The 23,588-nt window shown below is 38.5% G+C and overlaps 1 protein-coding gene across 1 annotated transcript in view; it reads left to right on the top strand.

Annotated features, from left to right (window-relative positions):
• The window catches only part of MED27 (mediator complex subunit 27), a 1,926,959-nt gene that overhangs the window by 416,128 nt on the left and 1,487,243 nt on the right, over positions 1–23,588 (top strand). Inside the window, exon 3 of the mRNA XM_044058476.1 lies at positions 19,299–19,429. Within this exon, the coding sequence (XP_043914411.1) occupies positions 19,299–19,429 (131 nt within the window). The remainder of the gene's footprint in view (positions 1–19,298; positions 19,430–23,588) is intronic.

Raw genomic sequence — 23,588 nt, 5'->3', positions numbered from 1 at the left:
TTACCTGACACCTTTCACCAATGAGATCCCTTTGATGCTTTGTAAGTTCTCTGCAAACCATGGCTTTTGCTTAGCAGGCAACCGAGTAAATGTCAGGAAAATCCTTCTAGGACAGCTGAACTTTATTTGAGGTTAATCAGTCTCTTTAATTGATGGCAGGTGTGTACCCAAGAAGACTAAATTTTGTAATTAAATCAAAAGGTGCTTCATCAAAGTATTAGGAAGGGTGTGCACAATTATGCAACCAGCTTATTGTACATTTTTTTAATTTTTATATGTTTCCCGTAACAGATTTGTTAGTTTTTCATTTGAATTGTACGGGTTATAGGTCACATTAAATGTGGGAAAAGTTTTGAAACAATTTATTGTGCTCTCATTTTTTTATATCACAAAAACATGGCATTTTAACAGGGGTGTGTACACTTTTTATATCCACTGTATGTAAATATATACATGTATGTATATATACACACACACACACCTTTTTATATATATATATATATATATATATATATATGTATGTATTTTACTGATGTCTATATATATGTATGTATTTTACTGATGTCTAGTGAAACGGAGGGAGCAAATTAATTAAGCAGTGCCATCTTATATTTGATTTGCTGTAGTGCCCATAAAGAATTGGTTCAGAGTATATTTTACTAGTGACCAGAAGAGGATGGCTTATTAAAGTAGGGCTTGTTTCATATCTTTAAGGTAAGAAGGGCAGGCTAAACATGTTTTAGAAATGCTCACATAAAACGAATGTGTCTCGTGCACTAGCTGTTTACAAAGGAGTAAGTAGCTGTGGATAATAGACAAGCAATATGTAACAATGGTTTCAAAATACGACGTAGCAAGAGGGGATAGTTAAGTGACCGAGCTGAGGGTGTCTGGGGTAGGTGACATTTTCATTGAGTTAATTTGGCTGTAGAAGTAAGAGACCATTCAGTTTGGGTAGTAAAAATAAGAAAACCAGGAAAACATTTAGAAAAGAAAATCTAGGTTTCACAAGAGAAACAGAGAAAGGAAGGCAGGAAGAAAGAAAGAAACATTTTTAATAACTTCAGTAACCCCTGCCCTCTTCAGTAATGGGTGCTAACCTAATGCTGGCCCTTCTCCTACACCTTACCCTTATTAAAAACTTCCTGCAACACTGCTACTACACAAGACAGACTCATACACACAAATGTTCACAATGACACCCAACAACACTATATCTATCCACTAACCTAACCCTTACCCTAAAATGCACAAACTCGCCCACAAACACACAACATCCATCCTTCATTCATCCCCAAACCTTAATCTGCACACACACACACACACACACACACACACACACACACACACACAACACTAGTACTATCCCCTAACTTAACCCTTACCCTAAAATACACAAACACACAACACCCACCCTTCACTCATCCCTAACTCACATGTGCACACACACACAATGACTCACTCTCACCCTCCTCCAACTCCATTTACCTATATCGACATTCCTTACCATCAACATATCCACCGTTCGGCCATCCGTGCTGTTGACATTAAATCAAAATTAAAAAAGAAGAACTGAGGTAATGTGTCTAATACGGGATACCAAAACACCACAGAAGAATAAGCACAGCACAGAGACCAAGACCGATGATGGGCAATAAGTAAACACTTCAGTAAAATAATAAAACGGAAGCAATACAAAGGTATAAATGCTTTAACTTGTTTTACTGTGTTTTCGTCCACACCACTGCAGATGAAAACACGGTGAAACAAGTTAAGGCATTTATATCTTTGTATTCATAGGTTCATAGATTAGTACTAAGCTAACTGCCCTTGTGAGCCATTTTAAGCTTAGCCAATTATCCCTTTTGAGACTCAAACCCTGCACCTTGTGTTTGTAAGGCAAACACCTTAACCATTAGGCCACCCTCCCAACCCCTTGCTTCTGTTTTATTATTTTATTGAAGTGTTTACTTATTGCCTGTCATCGGTCTTGGTCTCTGTGGTGTGCTTATTCTTATTTGACATTAAATCAAACCCTTGAGATTGTCATATCAGTCTACAGTCGGTCAAATGCAGGGAAACCGGCAGGCCTTCATCTGTGAGATTTATTTACATTTGTTTACTGGGAAATTCCAACTGGACGCAGGTCTTTTTTCAGCCGATGCCCGGGGAGAAAAGCTCCACAATACTCACTTTATAAATAACAGTTCATAAAAATTACAGCTAGCTTGTCTTGGATTTTTTTTTTTTTTTGGCTAGGCGATGGCTGTAAAAGGAAACTGTAGAGAGAGAAACCCTGTAGAGAAAGTAAGAAATTAACTTTAGTGTAGATATAAATGTAAAACAAATGAAGCACCACTGGGTCAATAAAAGGTACTAATTTAATAGGGATCTATATTAAATCAGGAACGCTTAAAAAAGCGAATGCTGATTTATCGACACCATGTAAGCGAAAGCTTACAATCCCGAACACTTAGAACAGCAATTTTTTCCCAGGGAAAAAAAATCACTGTCTCAAAAAAGAAAACAAAAAAGACTTCAAATCATTACATAAAGTGGGGGGCTGTGCTCCCACACACCCCCTACTTAAATATACCAACTCCGAGATTGCACTACAGTGACGAAAATGGCAAAATAACGAAGGCGGCCAAGCGATTTCTTTCCCAAGGAAAGAATTCGCTTATATGCCATTTTTGTATTTTGCTGTTTCGTGCTTTCAAGTTCGATCAAGACACATTCGAAAGAATGCGTCTTTGATCATATAATAGGGAACCTTTAATAGCCAGCGTAACAGACCGATGAAAATAATTGCTGGATTGAAACTGTTTGACAATTAAGCTAGAGGATATCACAGTTTTAGTCAGACCCATCTTCAAGGGCTGTGACCAATAAAATAAGTCTAAGTCTTGGGTGTTTTTTGTTTATGGTGGTTTTTCATGATGACTTTGCAATTTTTTTCTGGTGATTGTTCTTTTGACTTTCAGGCAGACTTTATAATACTAAGATACAATTTAAGTAAACCTAGCAGACTGCTCATCAGACTGTATATGTCAGTACTGCAAAATCTATCTTAGAAATAACATTGCTGTGATTTTACACAACCTATAAAACCATCTCTAATGCAGTTTTATAGTAAAAGTTCTCATACCTGACATCAGTGCTGCTAATGTTCGAATATTTTTCATGTTTTACAAAACTGGTGTCAGTTTATACAGGTGGACAGTTTTATATGCATAGGTTTAATATAATGACATTATTAAAGCTGCATTCTTTGCAATATTAAAAGATAACTTTTTAAACAAATAGTGTAGTAAATGAAAGAGCACCTAGACAAACTTTGTTTAAATGGGTTTTGCTTCAGTAGGTGCTTCCTTCAGGCATTTTACAACCTGTTCAGATCCAATACAAAAGTGCTTGTTACTTTTTAAAAAAAAAAAGAAATGCATCAGCTGGCTCAAAGTTTAATTAAACCTTAATTAAAAAAAAATTTTAAAGGAAGGAAACTTTTATAATAAAATAATATATTTATATATATTTATAATAAACAAATGTTGTTCCATTAAAACCAAAACATAACATAAAAAAAAAAAAAAACTAATATTAAGCTAGTTAAATATATATATACTATTGACAGCTTATACAAATCAAAACATTCTAAACAGCAGCAGCAGATGTCAGACTATTTTACACTCAGCACCGTCTAGTAATAAATCACCTTATCTACCTCCAATTCCTAAAAACACAAGATACTAATACAACATATTAGATCGTGCAAATTATTAAACAGTCTATCTACAGACAGTGCTGAGTATAAAATAGTCTGACATCTGCTGCTGCTGTTTAGAATGTTTTGATTTGTATAAGCTGTCAATAGTATATATATTTTTAACTAGCTCAATATTCGTCTTTTTCCAAGTTTGGAATGGTGTTTGGTTTTAATGGGAACAGCATTTGTTAAATGTATTAATAATAGAACTATTTTATTATATAAAAAGTTTCCTAATATGAAGTATTTTAAATAAGGTTTGGCGCTATGTTCTGTACTAATACCATGTTCCTAAGGTCTGGAACTCCATACCTATACCCACGAGGTCAGTACCCTCCCTCCAGTCCTTTAAAACTGTTCTGAAAGACTTTCTAGCCAAATCTGGCTCTGTTCTTGCTCAATGCCAGGATAAACTATATCCTTAAATATGAGCAAGTACCTGTTTATTCCTTACCCCTCCTTCTTTACTTCCTAACTTCCCTTGACTCTGTCTAATTATGCCATGACCATGTTTTCTCTCTCTCACTTTACATTGCAATTCCTATTCATATTCTACTTATCTTTAATGTTCTTCAACTGGCTAAAATTTCTGTAAATATTAAATTATTGTTGTTAAAATTGTCTCTGCATGTTTAACCAATGCTTTCACATTGTCTAATTTGATATAATTATTTAAACTGCAGATGTTTTGTATTACTTTTGAGGCTTGTAAATTTTTTGTTCTTAAAATGTTTTTTTGCAGTACTTTGGAGCTTTTCTTCCCAGGCTTCTGCTAAAAATGGGCACCTACCCAGCCGGACTTTCCCAATAATCAAATGTCAGTAAATAAATGATATGTAAACATCCAAGGTGCTGATTTTTTGGGGCACTTTTGTTGCTTAATATAAGATATGGTCCGTGTTGCAAAGTGTTGCTCTTGTGATAGATTTTACACTGGAAAGACCAAAAGGTGTTAGCAGAGGTGAGTATATTAGCACATTTATTGTATTAAAAACAGACAATGTTCTGAGCAAACACTCCTAGGATTGTGTGAATTACAAAAAAAAAAAAATCACCTTTTGCATCTTATAAAAGATTCCAATAAGTGTGTGAGGGCGGTAACTAAAACTTTAGTTTGGCAACAAAGACTTAATGAATGGGAAAGCACCTCATTTGAATGATTTTAGCTCAATACATAGTGTATTACAATTGATAGCAGATAAGTTGCAAGTTATTTTTATTGTATTTTTAGTCCTATGATTGTATTGCATCACAAATTACATAATTTTCACGAGGCCGAGTTTTGCTATAAAATTCCATTGTTCACTGGTTCTCATTTCATGCCCCATAGTTGAAGACACAAGTGCTTAAGTAAATGTCAATAAACTTTTCTTGGATAATTATTGATTATTTGTTTTACATTTTAGTCATTTATTTCATTAGTAGTTCAGGCAGCTACACATTGTTTTGGTTGGACACAGAGTAAAAATAAAAAGGTGTGGAAACAGAGTGCTTTACAGCTTTAAAATCTGCAACACACCTTGCACTACCCATTCCTCTCAACTATTCCTGATTTCATCAAAATATTCCTGATTTTGCTTGATATTTTTGCTCCATCCCTCGGTGACGCCCGTGCACTGGCCCAGCAATCAAGGAGCCTCAATCCTTACCACTAACACCAGTGTGGGGCGTCTATATAAGGAAAGGATAATAAATAGACACACAGTAAAGCACAATTTCCCTTAAGAGCACACAGAGATCACAGTCAGTCTGGGGCTGGTTGCCCCCTTTCTCTGCAGGTCCACCATAGGACTCCCCACTGGCACAGCTATAGGGTCTAGATCTCAGTCTAGTTGGTAAGCTAAAACCTCCAGCACCCTCTCTGTCCAACCAGTGCTTCATGTTCCTGCCCAAGTAGCTGACACACACACACACTTTGAGATAAGAGTTTATACAACCACACAGACACTCCTGGGGAAGGCTGGCACAGGTTCTCCAGCTGTGTCCCTTTTACCCAGACTATACAGTAGAAGTCACTGCCACTACCCAGCTAATATTTATCAGCTACTCAAATGCCCTTATGAAGGGTGTCCAATTATTACTGTGCAATATTGTTATCCAAATGGTAAGTGCAACCAAACAGTCAAGATTTATTTGGAGTGTCTTGGTACAGTATCACTATATATATATATATATATATATATATATATATATATATATATATATATATATATATATGCAATGTACTCTAGAGCTCAAATTATCTCTACACAAAACATCCACAGTTGAAAGGTTTAAAAATATTTAATAATAAATAATAAAAACACAAGACAATACTTCTTACTACACAGTGCTAGTCAAGAGTTCAGAGATCACAAAGAAATGTTTAAAATAATACTGTAGAAAAGTTCTGACATCACAGAAAAACAAACTAGTCTAATCTTCCTATTTCCTAGCTATATCTAAGAGAAACACTAAAGTCTAAGATCCTCCTTACATATAGACACAGGCAGTGCTGAATTGGATGTTCTCAAGACAAATGCTCTGATTCTTTCTCTCCTTAAATTGGTAACACAGTACCACTGATTAGTTTCAAATTACATCATTTCTTTCTGGTTCCAGGGCTAACATAACTCAGTGGTTAATAGGCCTTTTGATCTTGCAGCTGGTCAGGAACCAGAACAATAAAATAAATTATACATGCAAATTCTAGCCATTAACTCTGGCCTCAAAACAAACGGCAGAATTCCTTCATCCAGACATATCGGCTCCAAAGTTTGACATCAAAGGCAGTCATAAAATGCTTGACTTGGCTTTCTTAATGCAGAGTGCACTGTTACATTTTTGCAGTTCAGTATCCAATGCAGTATTTTCACATTTAAAAGAACAAGCCTGTGGCTTACATTAATATTTACAAATGACAGAATTATCTACAAAATTCTATCTGGCTAGGCTTGCAGCCTTTACCTATCTTCACACCCTCATAAAAAATTTTGATTTTCTGTGAAATCAATGAAGATAATAGTTAAACATTATAGTCATTAGCTTCATATTTCTTGTTCATAGAATGTATTTTGATACAAAACCTATTCTGTTAAATTTTGCCAGAATTAGAGTAAAAGTTGTTGCTAAGCCACGGTGGTGCAGCGGTAGCATTGTCGCCTCACAGCAAGAGGTTCTCCCGTTCGATTCTTGGCTGAAACTCCTCCTGTGTGGAGTCTGCATGTCCTCCCCATGGTCGAGTGGCATTCGAAAGACATGCGTGAATGGGCGTGCTTTCGTTCAAGGTTGGGCGTCGGGCTGGCACCTCTGCACCATAAAAATCAACTGCCAAGCATTAGTGGACTGGAGTTCCGTTGTGGCGACCCCTAACTGGGAAAAGCCGAAAGAAAAACAAAAAAAAAAAAAACAAGAGTAAAAGTTGTTGCTGATATTGGGCCATTGTCCGTCTCCACTATTTTTGGCTTTTTCCAGACTTTTTGTGCAGAGAAGTTGAGAGTAATGCTTCTGCTTCAAAGACAGTTACCCAAAGTGACTTGAAAGCTGTAATTCACTCTGCTGCTACACACAGTAAAAACTGTGACAGCACAAAGTGTATTACAGTTTTTAAAGCTTTTTCAGCTTTCCTGCATTGTTCTGTGAGAGCTGCTAGAGTATGAGACTGCAGCAAAACAATGCTAAAAGGTGCTTAACTGTGTCAGAAGAATATTTAACAAAGCTGTCATTTTCCCAGTTTCAGAGCATAGTTCTGGTTGTCCATGTACAGCAAAGTTTGTTATGCACCTTTCTGGTGTCATAAAGATGCATAACAAGCTTATTCTTTTCCCAGTTTCAGAAGAACATAATTAGCACAGTCCATGTCCACGTACTACTGTGCAATTAAAGGAGTCATTGGCTTGTGCTGTCATTATATTAGCTTCTTTATGTCCATTGCTGTGGTGATGTAGTCTCTGTGTATAATTAATCTTGGCTAGGTTAGACCTTAGGATTGGTGGTAAATGCAATGATCATGTTTGAGTGATAGTTTTGCTAAATTGTTTAGTATGTGGTATGCCTTTTTCTGCAGTGTTAATACAGAACCTGGTAATTTTTATGAGTATAGACAGGATTTCACTTTACTAATGAATTGCCTGAGCAACAGCAAAATCAAATAGCTTCAATTTTTTTTTGTTTTGTTTTCAGTGGCATCACAGTTCATTCACTTTGAACAATGTAGCAACAGAATAAAATTTTCTGCGATAGCAGCAGCAGAATGTAAAATGAAGAAGGTGTGCTCCCTAAGAAACATGTTGTACTTTACAAGGAGTTTCTTTTCTTATTTTTATATAATCATGAATATATTGCTTTCATTTAGGGATTGCAACATGAGCTGCTGGCATTTTGAAGCATTATCTTTCAAACTTGTGTTATCCTTTGTTAGTATTGATTTCCCATTTTTGAAATGTGTAACAAACATGGGAGAGATTAATTTGAAATAAGGTTTATAATACAGTGTATGTATGCCTTTTGCCCTTTACAACAGCCCCCCAGCTCCCTCTTCAGGAGCACAGTTGATTGCAAAAGCGGAGTCTTCATCTCTGTTTTGTTCACTAAAACGAAACTTAATGAATCGTGATTTTTAGTAAACTGAGATTTAATTAAACGGTTGCTCACTTTAAACTAACGTTAATTTAATTTCTTTGTAGTTCATTAAAAAGCTGAGTTTCATTTTAACTTGTAAATCTTTTGAATACATAATTTCAGTAAGAGACACACATGCCTTGTTCATGATATAAAGTATTTTATATAGGCTATAACAATAAAGCTGTAACAGCTTCATGATGTAAAGTTAATCAGCTCAGTTTTTATATAATGTTATGTCAGAAAGTTAAGGCAGCACTCATAGCTGGGCAAGCAAACAAAATAGTTACTGAATATATTGATAGAAAATAACTTCTTGTCCTGTGTGCTCTTAAATGTTATATTGTGGATTATTTTGTCACTGCAAAGTAAGTAGCAGTGTAGTAAGTCTTTGGACTAGTAGTGATTTGGCTGAAGTTGGTGCTTGTAGTCATCCCCTTGTGCACTGAAGTGTATAGCTCTGTGGGAATATTTTGTGAGTTGCTTATTTCCTTGTCTTACTGAGAGTTATGGTGTTGATTCAAAAACAATGGTCCAAAGTGATTTCAAAGCTGTAATTCAGTTTGGTACCATACACAATAAAGAATTGTGACAACACAAAGTGTATTACAGCTTTTTAAGTCTACTAATGGCCTAAATAATGGACTTTTTTTGTCATTGTGAATTTCAAAAGGGCAAGATTGGATGTACATGGCAGATTGTTACCCATACATAGGGCAGGGAAGACAGTTAACTGTTTCCTGTACTCGACAATACTTCTGCAACACTAAGGAGGAGTTGGAAACATGGAGGGGTAGTGGAGGGCAGTGACGGATGAAATACTCTGGTACACACTGGGCTTCATGGCCTCATTTATTTGGCATTTTTGTGCACTATGTGTGTGCTATCAGCAAACCAAACCAAATAAATAAATAGTGTGTCCTCTAAAAAGAAAAAATAAGTTGTTTTCAGAGAGGGTCTCACGGGGCTCTAAGCTAATGGTCGTACTGTGTCCTTCCGCATATGACCAACATCTTCCAGATATGAGCCATGCAGATAAATGGTACTCGAAAGCATTGTTTTGATTTTTATTTGACTGTTGTGCTTGAGCTTGCTTCCCTTGCCCGCATTTATTCCTCATGGTGCATTACTTGTTACTTCCATACTGTTTTACAAGATACACTTTCAGTACAGCATTTTGTGAAGCTGACCCTTTTATATAATCAAATCTGGTGATTCTCATTGTTTGGAAGAGGCATCTTGAATGTTACAACACTAAATAGTTGTATGCTGTTTGCTTTTTTGCTATCTTTTCCTAAAAACAGTGGATTGAGAAGTGAGTTACTCTTCTAAAGCTGAGCTGTGGATCCGGGTTTTAATATTTTCAAAGTGCACAGCTAACCCCACGCTTTAAAAGTATCTTGATTTGCTGCTTTCCAGTAAGTAGATGCCGGCACACGTTTGCTTGTTATATTATCCTGAAATTTGTATTGTACATGTCCAAGTATGTACTCCAAATCCTATGCTGCAGAGCCATTAGGGCAGAAAGTAATGACATATCTGTTGTGGGGCTGTAGTATGACACCATTAAAAAGCCAGAGACTTAAAACAGCAGGTGGTGCTGGGTAAAAAGAAATGACTAAGCTGTCTTTTGCTGGACAAGTAGTTAGCAGAGTCTTAAGTGGAACATAAATGACTGATGTTCTTATTGCACAACTTCAGTTTCTTCAGTGGCCTTCAAACCAAGATTATGCAGGCTTAGATCAGCTTTATCTGGAGGACGACTCTAATCAGTGCAAAATTCAAAGCCTGTGTTCCAGAATCAGGAGCCGTTGCTTATGAGAACTAATGTTCGATATAGTGATATTGCTGGTTAATATTTACTTGTTACTCAACCAGCTTCAGTCCTTCAGTAGTTGAATTAGATTAACATGTAGTTCAGCACGCAATCTTCATTGTTTTCCCTAAACTAGATTCTGTTATTTGTGCAAGGGAGCATTTTAAAGTTGTTAGATGACACACAGTAATAGAGTTATACAAACACTGAGATTGTATCCTGCTATCAAGTTCATAGGTAGGTAACTAGGCTATTGGCCCAAGGGCCTACGTAAGCCTAGCCAACAAGGTTCCCTGGCTTACGCCACCCAAGAAAGTTATTTTCCTGTGCCACTGTTGAGCAGAGACACAGAAGTGATCCCCGGGTGTATTTCCTATTTCCCATCCACTCATCAAGATTTTTCTTGAAGAGTGCTAATGAAGAACTTTGCTTGACATAGATGGGTAGCCTGTTCCAGAGTATGGGAAGTCTCTGGGACAGGAATCTATCCCTCCACCATGTTCTGTTTATTGTGGTGACAAGGTTTAGGTCTCTAGAGCATGTAGCTTGGAGGGATTGGGATTTCTTTAGGTGTAGCATATCCAACAGCTCTGGGTTTGACATAGCTTTATATGTTAGGCAGAGATCACCTTGGAGTAGGCGATATGCGACGGAGTAAAGCTGGTATTTTTTGAGGCGGTCAGTTTAGGGAATTTGTTTGAGGCCAGTAATCCTCTTTGTGAGGTACTTCTATGGCCTTTCCAGCTGCTGCAGATGTCTTGTGAGGTACATTCCAAAAGGGGCGTTGTACTCTATAATGGGTCTAATGAGTGTTAAGTAGACGGGAACAATGACCTCTTTTTTCCTAGATGAGAACCCTTTTATGATGAGGTATGCCATGTAGAAGGACTTCCTGATTACTGTGGCGATGTGACTATCAAAGAAGAGACTACTGTCCACCTGGATCCCAAGGTCTCTTATCACGCATTCGGTGTTAAGTAGATTGCTGCCTATGTGGTAGTTCATGGGTACAGAATTTTTGCCAAAGGGGTTGACACTGCACTTTTTGGCATTGAGCTTGAGGCCATGGCTCTGACACCAGGCGTCTGTCTCAGCGAGGCCCTTCTGTAGGATGTCCACATCATTTGGGGACTTGACTATGGCTCCTAGTTGGCAGTCATCTGCAAACTTCATTAGCCAGAGGCCTTCTGTGTTAGCCTGTACTTCAGAGAAGTAGATACTAAACAGGAGAGGTCTCAGGATGGAACCCTGTGGTACTCCACTTGTCACTGCTTTGAGGTCAAATTTGGAACCTGCAACTTTTACAGTGTGGGTTCTGTCAGTGAGTCAGTTGGCAACCCATCTTGTGACGTAGGGATTTATACCTAGTTTAGTGAGTTTAGCTATAATTCCAGAATGGGAGATGGTGTCGGAAGCCTTGGTGAGGTCAAGATAGGCTGTGTGAACCACCTTACCCTCATCTACAACTTTGGTGACTGCCTCAAAGAAGTCAGTCAGGTTCAGGAGGCATGATTTGCCTTTCACAAACCCGAACTGGGTGGGATCCAGAGTTTGGAGGTTACCAATGTCTTTGTTTATGAGTTCCATGATGATACATTCCTTGACCTTGCAGATCAGGCTCGTCAGGCTAATAGGTCGATAGTTCCCGGGATCAGTGGTGGCTCCCCCTTTGTGGAGTGGGATAACTGTTGCTGTGCGCTATTCAGTGGGCACAAAGCCTGATGCGAGGCTATTATTGAACATGCTGCTTAAGTGGGGAGCCAGTTTGTTCTGAAGTTCGTGTAAAATGCAGCATGGGATGTTGTCCGGTCCCATGGATGCTGTGTTTTTGGCTTTAGAGAGTGCAGCTTTTACCTGCATAGTTGTGATTACAGGGACTCTGCATTCTTCCTGTATAGATATGGGCCCTTTAGGGGGTGAGAGGGGGGTAAAGTTAGCACTGAACCTATCTGCCAGGATGTTGGCAATATCAGTTGGTTCTGTAATTTTTGTGCCTGTGTGCTGTAACTCAGAGCAGATCTGGGTGTTGCCATCAAGATTCTTGACATAGCTATAGAATGCTTTGTGGTTGTCCTTGGAATTAGTGGCGATTTTGTTTTCTTAGCTAGCTATGGAGGATCTTATAAGGGATCTCAACTTCTTACTGAGGCTGACCAGGGAGCTCCTCCACTCATGGGATTTTACTCTCTTTTGCAACAGTTTCTTCCTTCTGTTGTACAGTTTGTTTATGGCAGGGGACCACCAGATTGGCTTCCTTTTTTGGGAGGATAGTGTCTTGGTTCTGTTTGGGATAGCACGATCCATGCACTCGTGTAAGTGCTTATAGAGTGCATTTGTGTAGGATTCAGCAGTTGTAACTGTATTGTCCGTCTGCATGGTTGTCATGAAGTTCACCATTTCTGTCTTAAGAAGCATGAAGTTCGCTTTGGAGAAATTTTTTACTGTGGTTTCCTTAATGGTGGGTGGGGGCAGGATGTGGATATTTTGGGCTATTGCTGTGCTCTCACTTAAAACCATTGTTATATTTCCATATAATTCTCTACTGATTTTACATCAGTCAAAAGAAGGAAATATTTCCATCCCTTTCCTGTTTTTTTTTTTTTTTTTTTTTTTCTGATGAGGCTTTTTATACGTATCTGATTACTTCTAAGTTGACATCTCCATGGCATACAGGGTTTGACCCCAATTACACCTGAAGAAGCATGTCAGTTCTGGAAGAGCCAGGTGGGGAAGGATGAAAATGGGAAGCTGATGCTGGCGTACTTACACTAAGGGGAAGATGCTGCCAGAATTGCACTGTGATTACTCTGTGGAATAATGATCTCTGCTGTTCTGTATAATTCTAATTCTGAGCAATCATAGAAGCTGGCTAGGCTACAGTAGGAAATACATCTATGTATGAAGGCTCTGTTTAATTAGTAAAGTGCAGCTTTAAACAAATGAGTAATTTAAGCCAACAGTGGTGGTGGTGTCAGTGTAAGTAGAGAGAATTGCACATTTGATGCTTTCCAACAGGTATGCCATTCATGCTTGAGCTAATTTATAAACAGGTTTAGGCACAGAAACCAAAAGGTAAAGTCTGCAAGCAAATCACTGAAATGTTAAAGGGGAATTGTGAATTCAAAGCACTTAAAATAATGGAATGGGTTTCTTCAGTCAGCACATCCGGAAGGACAGTTTACCTAATGCAGTACACAGTTTGAAGCCTTGTACAGTGAACTGTGAACTTTGATGATACACTAACAAAGATTTGTTAGTGGAAGTTGCAGTGAACTGTCAGAAAAAGGTGTTGACTGATTACATTTAATATTTGCAAGAGTGATCAAATTGCTTTAAGAATACTGAACATTTTTAAAGAAGTACAACTACTTTATAATTTCCACTGATAAGAAAGTTTCATGTTACGATGCAAAAACAGATAACTTCACTGAAGCGTGCCCTTGCTAGGAGACAAGAACGTTGATGGTTAGATTACAAATCACCTCAAATTGGCTTTAATCTAAAAAACAACTTCAGTTCATATTTCAGTCCATTTTATTATATAATGATTTATAATTATGGAAATTCTAAAGTAGAAATTTGAGTAGATAAAAAAAGCAGTTAATTTGAATTAAAGCATGTATTAGCTGGAAACCAAACATGTTCAAGACTACATGTGACAGATCCCATTGGCCTTTGACAAAGATAGTTTTAACCAATGGGAATCTTTAATTGTAAAATCAGAATGAACCAACGAGAAGATATAAGTATGGGGACAAATTTATACCATTGGTCATGGTGACTGTGGATACATATTGGTTGAGACAGCAGTCAGATGTCTGTGATTGGTGGATGTGAAGATCAAAAGGATAATTTGATTGGTATTTAACAGTGACAGTATTAACCAGTAAGATACCTGCACAATCTAAGAGATTTGATGACAAGCAATACATTAATTGTTTTGATTGGTTGATCCATACCTTATGTTTATACTTTGAACAGTGATTGGACATTACATTTGAGTTTTTATGAGATCAATAATTAATATGTTTTAGGCACTTGAAATGGAATTTTTTGATAGGAGGAAACTCTCTTTTAAGGAATTATTTAAATAGGATATGTTGTTTGTTAGGTAGATGTATCTGAAGAAGGGTTAATTACAACCCTAAAGCGCTCATCTACTTTTGTTTTTATTGGGTGCCTTTTATTAAATTCATGTCTTAGAATCTGGCTGTGGTGATGTTGTCTGTACTTTTCATGCTCTCTCTCTCTCATATACACTAGCTGCAAGATTGCCATACCACTGTGAAAAGGGACTATTCCAATAAATGACCATCTCAGACTTAGTATGAGAAGTCTGTTGTATTTTTTCCTCAGCCATTCAGTCTCCATGTTTTGGAGTTTGATGTAGCAGGTCCCAACATTTCAGACAGTTACCCATTCCATTTGAAATGTTAATGTGTGACATGAGGTTGGTGCACTATGACTATGGCTTATCACTTGCATTTGTTCTCATATAGCCTGGATGGTCCTCATTTTAATCTGTCTTTCCCTACACATCTAGGAGTCACTGTTACCTAACTGAACACCTTAGCTGATGTCAGTCTGTTCATATTCATCTTCATCAGCCCATAGGTAGCTGGAGATTCCTAGGATTCAACATGAGTCTGCAGGTGAACATTCTTTTGCACACCTGGGACCTTCCAGTCAGAACCTTCAACCTGAATCTCGGGGCAATACTGTTGCTCAGTTGATTCAAGAGCTCATTAACAACTTGTCTGTTTCCCATTCTTTACAAGGGTTAGCCATATTTTAAATTCTTTTATTTTATATTTTTGTTCACTTGGTTTGGTCTACGGGGTGCTGGTGGAAATTGGGCTACTGTTGGCCGAAGGAGGAGAAAAGGGGGAAGGCATGCCCAATGGCAGGTAAAGGCTAGGACTGTGATAGTGAGGGTCGGAACTTTGAATGTTGGCAGTATGACTGGTATAGGGAGAGAGATAGCTGATATGGTGGACAGAAGGAAGGTTGGTATATTGTGTGTGCAAGAGACCAGATGGAAGGGGAGCAAGGCTAGGTGTATCGGAGGAGGGTTCAAATTGTTTCATCATGGTGTGGATGGGAGGAGAAATGCCGTAGGGGTTATCCTGAAGGAACAGTATGCTAAGAGTGTTTTGGAGGTGAAAAGAGTTTCAGAGTTATGTTTCTGAAGCTGGAAATTAGTGGTGTAATGATTAATGTTGTTAGTGCAAATGCTCCACAAGTTGGGTGTGCGATGGATGAGAAAGAAAAATTTTGGAGTGAGTTGGATGAAGTGGTGATGACTGTACCCAAGGGTGGGAGGCTGGTGATTGGAGCAGATTTCAATAGGCATGTTGGTGAAGGGAACAGAGGGGATGCGGAAGTGATGGGTAGGTATGGTGTTAAGCAAAGGAATGCAGAAGGTCAGATGGTAGTGGATTTTGCAAAAAGGATGGACATGGCAGTGGTGAATACGTATTTTAACAAAAGGGAGGAGCATAGGGTGACATACAAGAGTGGAGGAAGATGCACACAGGTGGATTATATCTTATGTAGAAGGGCCAGTCTGAAGGAGATTGGAGACTTTAAAGTGGTGGCAGGGGAAAGTGTAGGTAGGCAGCATAGGATGGTGGTTTGTAGGATGACATTGTTGATCAAGAAGAGGTGGAGGAATGTGAGGGCAGCACCAAGGATCAAATGGTGGAAATTGAAAAAGGTAATTGTGAGGTGGAGTTCAGGGAAGAGTTAAGAGAGGCACTGTGTGGCAGTGAAGCGTTACCGAGTAGCTGGGTAACTACAGCAGAGCTAGGTAAGGGAGATGGCTAGAAAGGTGCTTGGTGTGACATCTGGAAAGAGGAAGGAGGACAAGGAGACCTGGTGGTGGAATGAAGAAGTACAGGAGAGTATACAGAGAAAGAGGTTGGCGAAGAAGTGGGATTGTCAGAGAGATGAAGAAAGTAGACAAGAGTATAAGGAGATGAGGTGCATGTCAAAGAGAGAGTAAGGGTGATAAAGGATAATGAGGGAAACATACTCACAAGCGAGGAGAGTGTGTTGAGCAGATGGAAAGAGTACTTTGAGGGGTTGATGAATGAAGATAATGAGAGGGAGGAAGGTTGGAGGAGTGCGGATAGTGAATCATGAAGTGCAGTGGATTAGCAAGGAGGAAGTAAGGATACCTATGAAGAGGATGAAGAATGGAAAGGCTGTTTTTCCAGATGACATACCTGTGGAAGCATGGAGGGGTGTTTAGGTGAAATGGCAATGGAGTTTTTAACTAGATTGTTTAATGAAATCTTGGAAAGTGAGAGGATGCCTGAGGAATGGAGAAAAAGTGTTTTGATACCAATTTTTAAGAATAAGGGTGATGTGCAGAGCTGTAGTAACTACAGAGGGATTAAATTGATCAGTCACAGCATGAAGTTATGGGAAAGAGTAGCTAGGTTAAGAAGGGAGGTGATGATTAGTGATCAGCAGTATGGTTTCATGCCAGGAAAGAGAACTATAGATGCGATGTTTGCTCTGAGAGTGTTGATGGAGAAGTACAGAGAAGGGTCAGAAGGAGTTGCACTGTGTCTTTGTGGACTTAGAAAAAGCATATGACAGGGTGCCCAGAGAGGAGTTGTGGTATTGTATAAGGAAGTCGGGAGTGTCAGAGAAGTATGTAAGAGTGGTACACGGTATGTACGAGGGTAGTGTGACAGCGGTGAGGTCTGCGGTGGGAGTGACGGATGCATTTAAGGTGGAGGTGGGATTACGTCAAGGATCAGCTCTGAGCCCTTTCTTATTTGCAATGGTGATGGACAGGTTGACATATGAGATTAGACAGGAGTCCCCGTGGACTATGATGTTTGCAGATGACATTGTGATCTGTAGTGAGAGTAGAGAACAGGTGGAGGAGACCCTGGAGAGGTGGAAATATGCTCTAGAGAGAAGTGGAATGAAGGTCAGCAGGACAAAGACAGAATATATGTGTGTGAATGAGAGGGAGGATAGAGGAATGGTGAGGATGCAGGGAGTAGAGGTGGTGAAGGTGGATGAGTTTAAATACCTGGGATCAACAGTTAAGAGTAATGGTGAGTGTGGAAGAGAGGTGAAGAAGAGAGTACAGGTAGGATGGAGTGGGTGGAGAAGAGTGTCAGGAGTGATTTGCGAGAGATGAGTACCAGTAAGAGTGAATGGGAAGGTCTACAAGGGGGTAGAGAGACCAGCTATATTATATGGGTTGGAGACAGTGGCATTGACAAAAAGGCAGGAGTCAGAGCTGGATGTGGCAGAGTTAAAGATGTTAAGATTTGCACTGGGTGTGACGAGGGTGGACAGGATTAGGAATAAGTATATTAGAGGATCAGCCCAGGTTGGAAGGTTTGGAGACAAAGCCAGAGAGGCAAGATTACGTTGGTTTGGACATGTGCTGAAGGGGGGATGCTGAGTATATTGGGAAAAAGATGCTAAGGATGAAGCTGCCAAGTAACAGGAAAAGAGGAAGGCCTAAGATAAGGTTTATTGATGTGGTGAGAGAGGACTTGCAGGTGGTTGGTGTGACAGAGCAAGATGCAGAGGACAGGAAGAAATGGAAATAAATGATCCTCTGTGGCAGCCCCTAACAGGAGCAGCCGAAAGAAGAAGAAGTTGTTCACTAGGTCTGCTACTACCATTTCATTTATTATTTAGTATTGTAATAGTGCTTGATCAATCATCACTTAAATAAACAAACTTTAATTTAGATTAGTTTATGATACTTTTTGAGCTGTAATTTAGCATAAGGAAGGGGTCTGTATAATTTCATCAAACTTGCACATCATTGAATGTCATTTCATTGGAAATACCGTTCATTGAGCCACCTCACACCCCCTGCTAATTATATATACCAACTCTGAGATTGCACTACAGTGGGAAAAGGGCAAATTTCCAGATCCCCACATTAATACAGCCTCAATCAGAACGGTTCAACAAATGGCATGTTCGAATAAATGCTGTTCGAAATGCCATTTGATGAAATAATAAGTACCTGTTAGGGAAGACCTACTGCTTCCCCCAACAAAAAAGAAATATTCATGCACATCCGATTCTTGATTTTCTTCCTACCCCCCCTGCATTCAGCCATGCAGGAAAAACACACATCATGCAGCCTCATTTGTGCCCCAACAGACACGCATGCAAATGTTCTTATAAATACAAACACTAACTCATCCCTCCCCCGATGTCTTCGCTAAACTTGCCTGCGCTGCAAGTAATTCATAGACGTGATTAGGGGACAGCTGTGTTTTAACGTGGTCACTTCTCTACTCAAGTAAAATTTTACTTGGCTAAATGATGCACTGAATTGCTTGACTAAACAAATCAGGAGCTGTGGACATTTCTGGATGAGAGAGATCACATGGCTAACTAGCATTAGTCACTCCCCTTGGACTGCTGCATTAGCATGTTGCTTTGCCCACGACACTGCTTTGTATGCTGAGGCCCTCGAGCGGGAAAACCTCTGTGGTAGAGTGGCATATAAATCGGAATGGTTTAGAGTGAGGCAGAATCCTTCTGCCTTAAGGCTTTCACTTCATACTAATCCTTTCTAAATCTCAGGAATGGAAGTACAATGTTTTATTTTTCATTTGATTTTGAGAACGATTGTGGTCATGCATCTGTAAGCAGTTGAATCATGAACTTTCAAAAAAGCAAGCCATCGTATGTTTGAGTTACTGTGACAGTTGAATTGCTTTTGAAAATGCATTTATTTATTTTTTTTCTTTACTTTAAAAACAGATGTAGGACCTAAAAGAGATGGTTCCTTTTTAATCTTTATCAGTATTTCCTTGTGGAACTAAAGCAGTCTTCTGAATTATGCAATTTGAATTTTTTTTAATAACTTTTTGTATAGTCCAGACTTTCGCCTTAATATTCTTACGGCATAAACACTTCTTCGGCTTTTTCTGTGTTACAGTAAAGTAAAATGAAGTTTCCACATGTTTTTGGCCATGTAGAATATGTATTATGAACTATAATGAAATGCATGTTGATATTGAATGTGAAATGTTGGAACTCAGGATGGAGTTTTTGATCTGCCTTATTCATAATTATCTTCTTTTTTTAGTACATCCCTAACTTTTGCTTATTTTTCAGTTACAGTATCATACAAGCCTGGCATCATCCTTGTTAAATCAGCAGTCCTTGAAGCGCTCAGCCAATCAGATGGGAGTATCCTCAAAACGGAGACCCAAAGTACAGCCTCCCACTATTGTCTTGCCTCCTCAGTAAGTAATCCATTTAAATGAGCAACCATAGATGAACTAGCCAGGAGCACAGAAGGTAGAAATATTGATAGGATGATATGCTTTTCCAGGCTATGAACTTAAATTTCAGGCATTGGATTCTGTTAGGTATTGGGGATTAGGAGGGAACAGACTGCTGGTGAACCTAGTTGTATCAAATCAGTATTTCATACTAAAATTCAGCAGAACCTTCAGTACTTTCTATGACAAACTGACTGCAAAAGGCTTTGGATGCTTGATAGAAAAAAATGGTCATTGAAGCAGCTGATGTTAAGTAGTTACACTGAAATTAATATCTGCATATCAGCTGTTCCTTGATGATGGTTGACAGTGGTATGTGGCTTTTAGTGTTTTTGCTTCACAGCTTTTGGCTCTGTGATTTGGTTCCTTGTTGTAGTGCCCTCCAGTGTTTACATTTTATTTATTTACTGCAGTTTAACTGGGTAGGTAGGTTGCTCAGATGACCCTTTTCAGTCACAAACCAGACCCAAGATGAAGATTGGTAAAGTTGCATGACAACTCCAGAGTTATCAGACAGACTTTAAAGCAAGAACATCACATACAGAGTGTGGGAAATGCTTGCAGTTTTAGAACAGTATTTACATCAGCATAAGAGTATGTAATTTTTCAACTGAAAAATTTCTAATATGTATTTGAGTTGTCAGTATGAGAAAGTACATACCTTTAAGTAGGAGAAGTGTGCACTTTTAGGTTACTCAACATCTTTTTAATTTAATTTAATCTAGAACATGTTCTTTCAGTGTTGCCTTTCCTTCCATATCTAAAGCCTTGTTGATAGATAAATTGCCCATGTCTAAATTGCCTGCAGGTATGTGTGTGTCTATGCATACAAGATGGTTCCTCACCTTATACTCAGTATTTGTTGAGACAGGGTTTGACTTCCTTTTGAGCCTAAACTTGGTAAAAAGTGAATGAATGGATGAACTTGTCCTTAAAGACTATGCGTCATAAAAACATTGATTGTAATCTTTAAAAAGTAGATCAGTTAAAAACACATCTTCAGATGTTGCAGTATTACCACACTGTTTTACTTTTAGTGTTCTATATACATTTCAGGTATGGAGTAGTTGAGAAAGTCATTTTAACCAACATTTCTCTGTGTCTTGATTGAATTTACATCAAGATGGTCTCTTGACGACTTCCAAGATGGTTGCACACTGAATGACAACTTAATTTCAATTCCCCCAGTGTGAAAACAGAAACTCAGAAAAGAGAGGCAGTGAATTGTTCTTTTTGGCAAATGTCAGTTACTAGCTACTAAGTGCACTGCGTGGGTGCCAGCAAAGAAGAAATGTAGAGAACCTGAAAGAAAATCAACTATAATATGCGAGGAGAAAACCCACCGACTGGGAGGAATCCTGCAGCTGTTGAGCAAAAAGGCAGTTCAAGCTCAGGCTTTGGTGCAAGACATGACTTTCAGTAATCTAGAGGAAAAAATTCAGATGTGCTCAGAGCGGACTAAAATGAAACACTGAAGGAGTATATCAATTTGAGTAACAAAAGTCTGTAAAAACAGGAAGAAGCTTTAAATGGATTTTCAGATGAGATGATAAAACTGCAAAAATCTGAAGTCGAAATGAAGAAAAGGTTGGCTTGAATATATGACTGCTTAAAAAGAGATATTTCAACAAATTGTAGAATTAGAAGACAGAGCATGTAGAGAAAACCTGAGATTTTCTGCAGTACCAGAGAAGCTGGAAGTAGCAGACTATTCATTTTATGAAAGCACAGATAAGTCACTGGACTGGTATTCCACAGCAGTTGTTAATTGAAAGGGCACATTGTGTGTATATTGCAAACCTGGCTGTGAGAAAGCAACCTAGACCTGTAATAGCAAAGATGCAATCCTACCAGAGGAGATGATTCTGACAAAACTGTGGCAGAAGGGCAAATATTAAACGTTTGAGACAGTAAGGTGCTAGTGGAAAATGATTACTGACTGTACAGCAGGCAGAAGAGGAGTACATTTATTCCAGCAATCAGGGAATGTAGAGAAGCAGGTGTGATATTCAGACTGCTGTATCAGTCTGTTTTCAGAATATTTTTAACTTGAGGGTCAGTCATTTTTATGCAGAACATGCTAAGGAGGAAATACAAAAGTTTTCCCAACAAAAAGTGAGTTATCAAACAGAAGGGGATTCTGCTGCTTATTCTTTTGATAATAAAGCCCATAGAGAAACAATGTCAGTGAAACCTTTTCCAGTGTCCCACAGGAAAATGCTTGAGAGATGGACTAAAGCACAGGAGTCAGTTAGAAGAACCAGGAAAACCTTGGAGATGAACTAGATACTATAGTTAGGATATGGAGACCAATAGGAAGAAAACCAGCAATCTATAAATTAATGATTAAATGTGGGATTATATAGCAACAGTCACATTTATGAAATATGGTAGAACAAGATGACATGGAAATATTACACTTTTTTAACTTTATTAAACTTGGGGACTCCAAAGCATGTGCCCTACTTCATGTCATTAATATTTGAAAGAACATTAAGGAGAGGGGTTCAGGCGGGAAAGAGGTTGCTGTAAGTAAAACAATTTTTGTTATTAACAGTATTTTTTATAAAACATGACATATACTGCATGTTATATAGAAAATATTTTCAGTTATTTTGTGTGTAATAGGGTTACTAAAATAAACAGGTGCTTCTTTCCTTTATTTCTTTCTTGTTGTTGAAATGTAAACACTGCAATGTAAAAAAAAACTGGATGAAAGAACACAATATAAGTAAAACTGATGTGCTTTTTCTTACTTTTGCATAAGGAGAATTTATTATTATTATTATTATTATTATTATTATTTTAATTTTGTTCACTGGGATAAAATGACTGAATTAAGGACCTTGACTTGATCTGACAAGTTTTAAGTGGAAGCAAGTAAATGAAAGCTCATTGAATGTAATGAAAAGTTTTCCTTTAGCGAATGTTCACTGTGCAGCATGACAAGCATGTAGCTGAAGGCAGCTGTGTATCTGGTTTTCATGAGTCTTTGGAGACAAACTGATAAGGGCAATAAAACATAACGCATTTTCTTTTAGTGGCAAAATGATGTTTTCTGAAAGCATTCAAGTTATTTTCTACATCTGGGAGAGGAACAAAGATAAGACAGAAACAGATGGCACTTAGTGCAAGTAGAAGCACAGGCTATACCATGCGTATCATGGATAACCTTTAGTGTGAAGTTGTTCAATCTCGCCGTTCATTCTTTACTGATGGGTTTGGAGCCGATCCATCGGCTCTGGTATGGCCGTATGCAAAGCTCGAGGTCTTCCAGTAGGAGAAAACTAGCAAAGGAACCAAGGGTGCTAGGAGCAAATAATTGAAGAGGGAAAGGTAATAGAATGGGAAAAGGCAAGGGCTACATTTGGACAGCAGTCTAGAGATTGCCTTCCCTATCAAAAATTGATATGAGAGTATAGGCAGAGAGAAAGGGATAGGTGGATCCTAGGTGAATGACCAGCGCTGATAAAGTGTTTAGTAGAATGTAGAACAGAAGCTGCTGTTAAAAATGGGGATAATAGGTATGCCATATACAATATTGCATGATAACTATAGGGATCAGTCAGATTAGGTTAGAAGTGATTTTGAAGAGAAATTGGATAAGCAATTCACAAAAAAAATCAATGGGAGGGTATATGTATGGCATCCAAATATGCAACAAAGTCTAGATGATTTAGGATTTTTGCTTGAAAGTGTTTACTTAGGTATTTTTATACCCCAAGCAGACTCCAAAGGATTTTCCTCAGGTAGATTGTTAATGTTGGAGGTGTGATGGGGAAGAAAGAGGTAATTGGGAATAATTTTTCTTGGAGTGTAATAAGAGGTTCTCCCGTTCAATTCTTGGTTGGAGCACCTTCTGTGTGGAGTCTGCATGACCTCCCCGCGGTCAAGTGATGTTTAAAGACATGCAGATAGGTGCATGCGTGAATGGGTGTGCCTTCTTTGAAAGTTGGGCATCGGGCTGGTAACTTGGCACCGTATAAATCCACTGCCAATCATTAGTGGACCGGAGTTCCGCTGTGGCAACCCCTAACCGGGAAAAGCCGAAAGACAATTATTATTTTCTGGGAGTTTAACGAGGTGGCAGACTTTAAAAATTGCCTGTGGACTACTCTCA

The sequence above is a fragment of the Protopterus annectens genome, chromosome 16.part0, assembly GCF_019279795.1.
Source record: "Protopterus annectens isolate FY-2018-M chromosome 16.part0, PAN1.0, whole genome shotgun sequence".
Classification (NCBI taxonomy): Eukaryota; Metazoa; Chordata; order Ceratodontiformes; family Protopteridae; genus Protopterus; species Protopterus annectens.
This window is presented reverse-complemented; position numbering and strand designations above follow the sequence as displayed.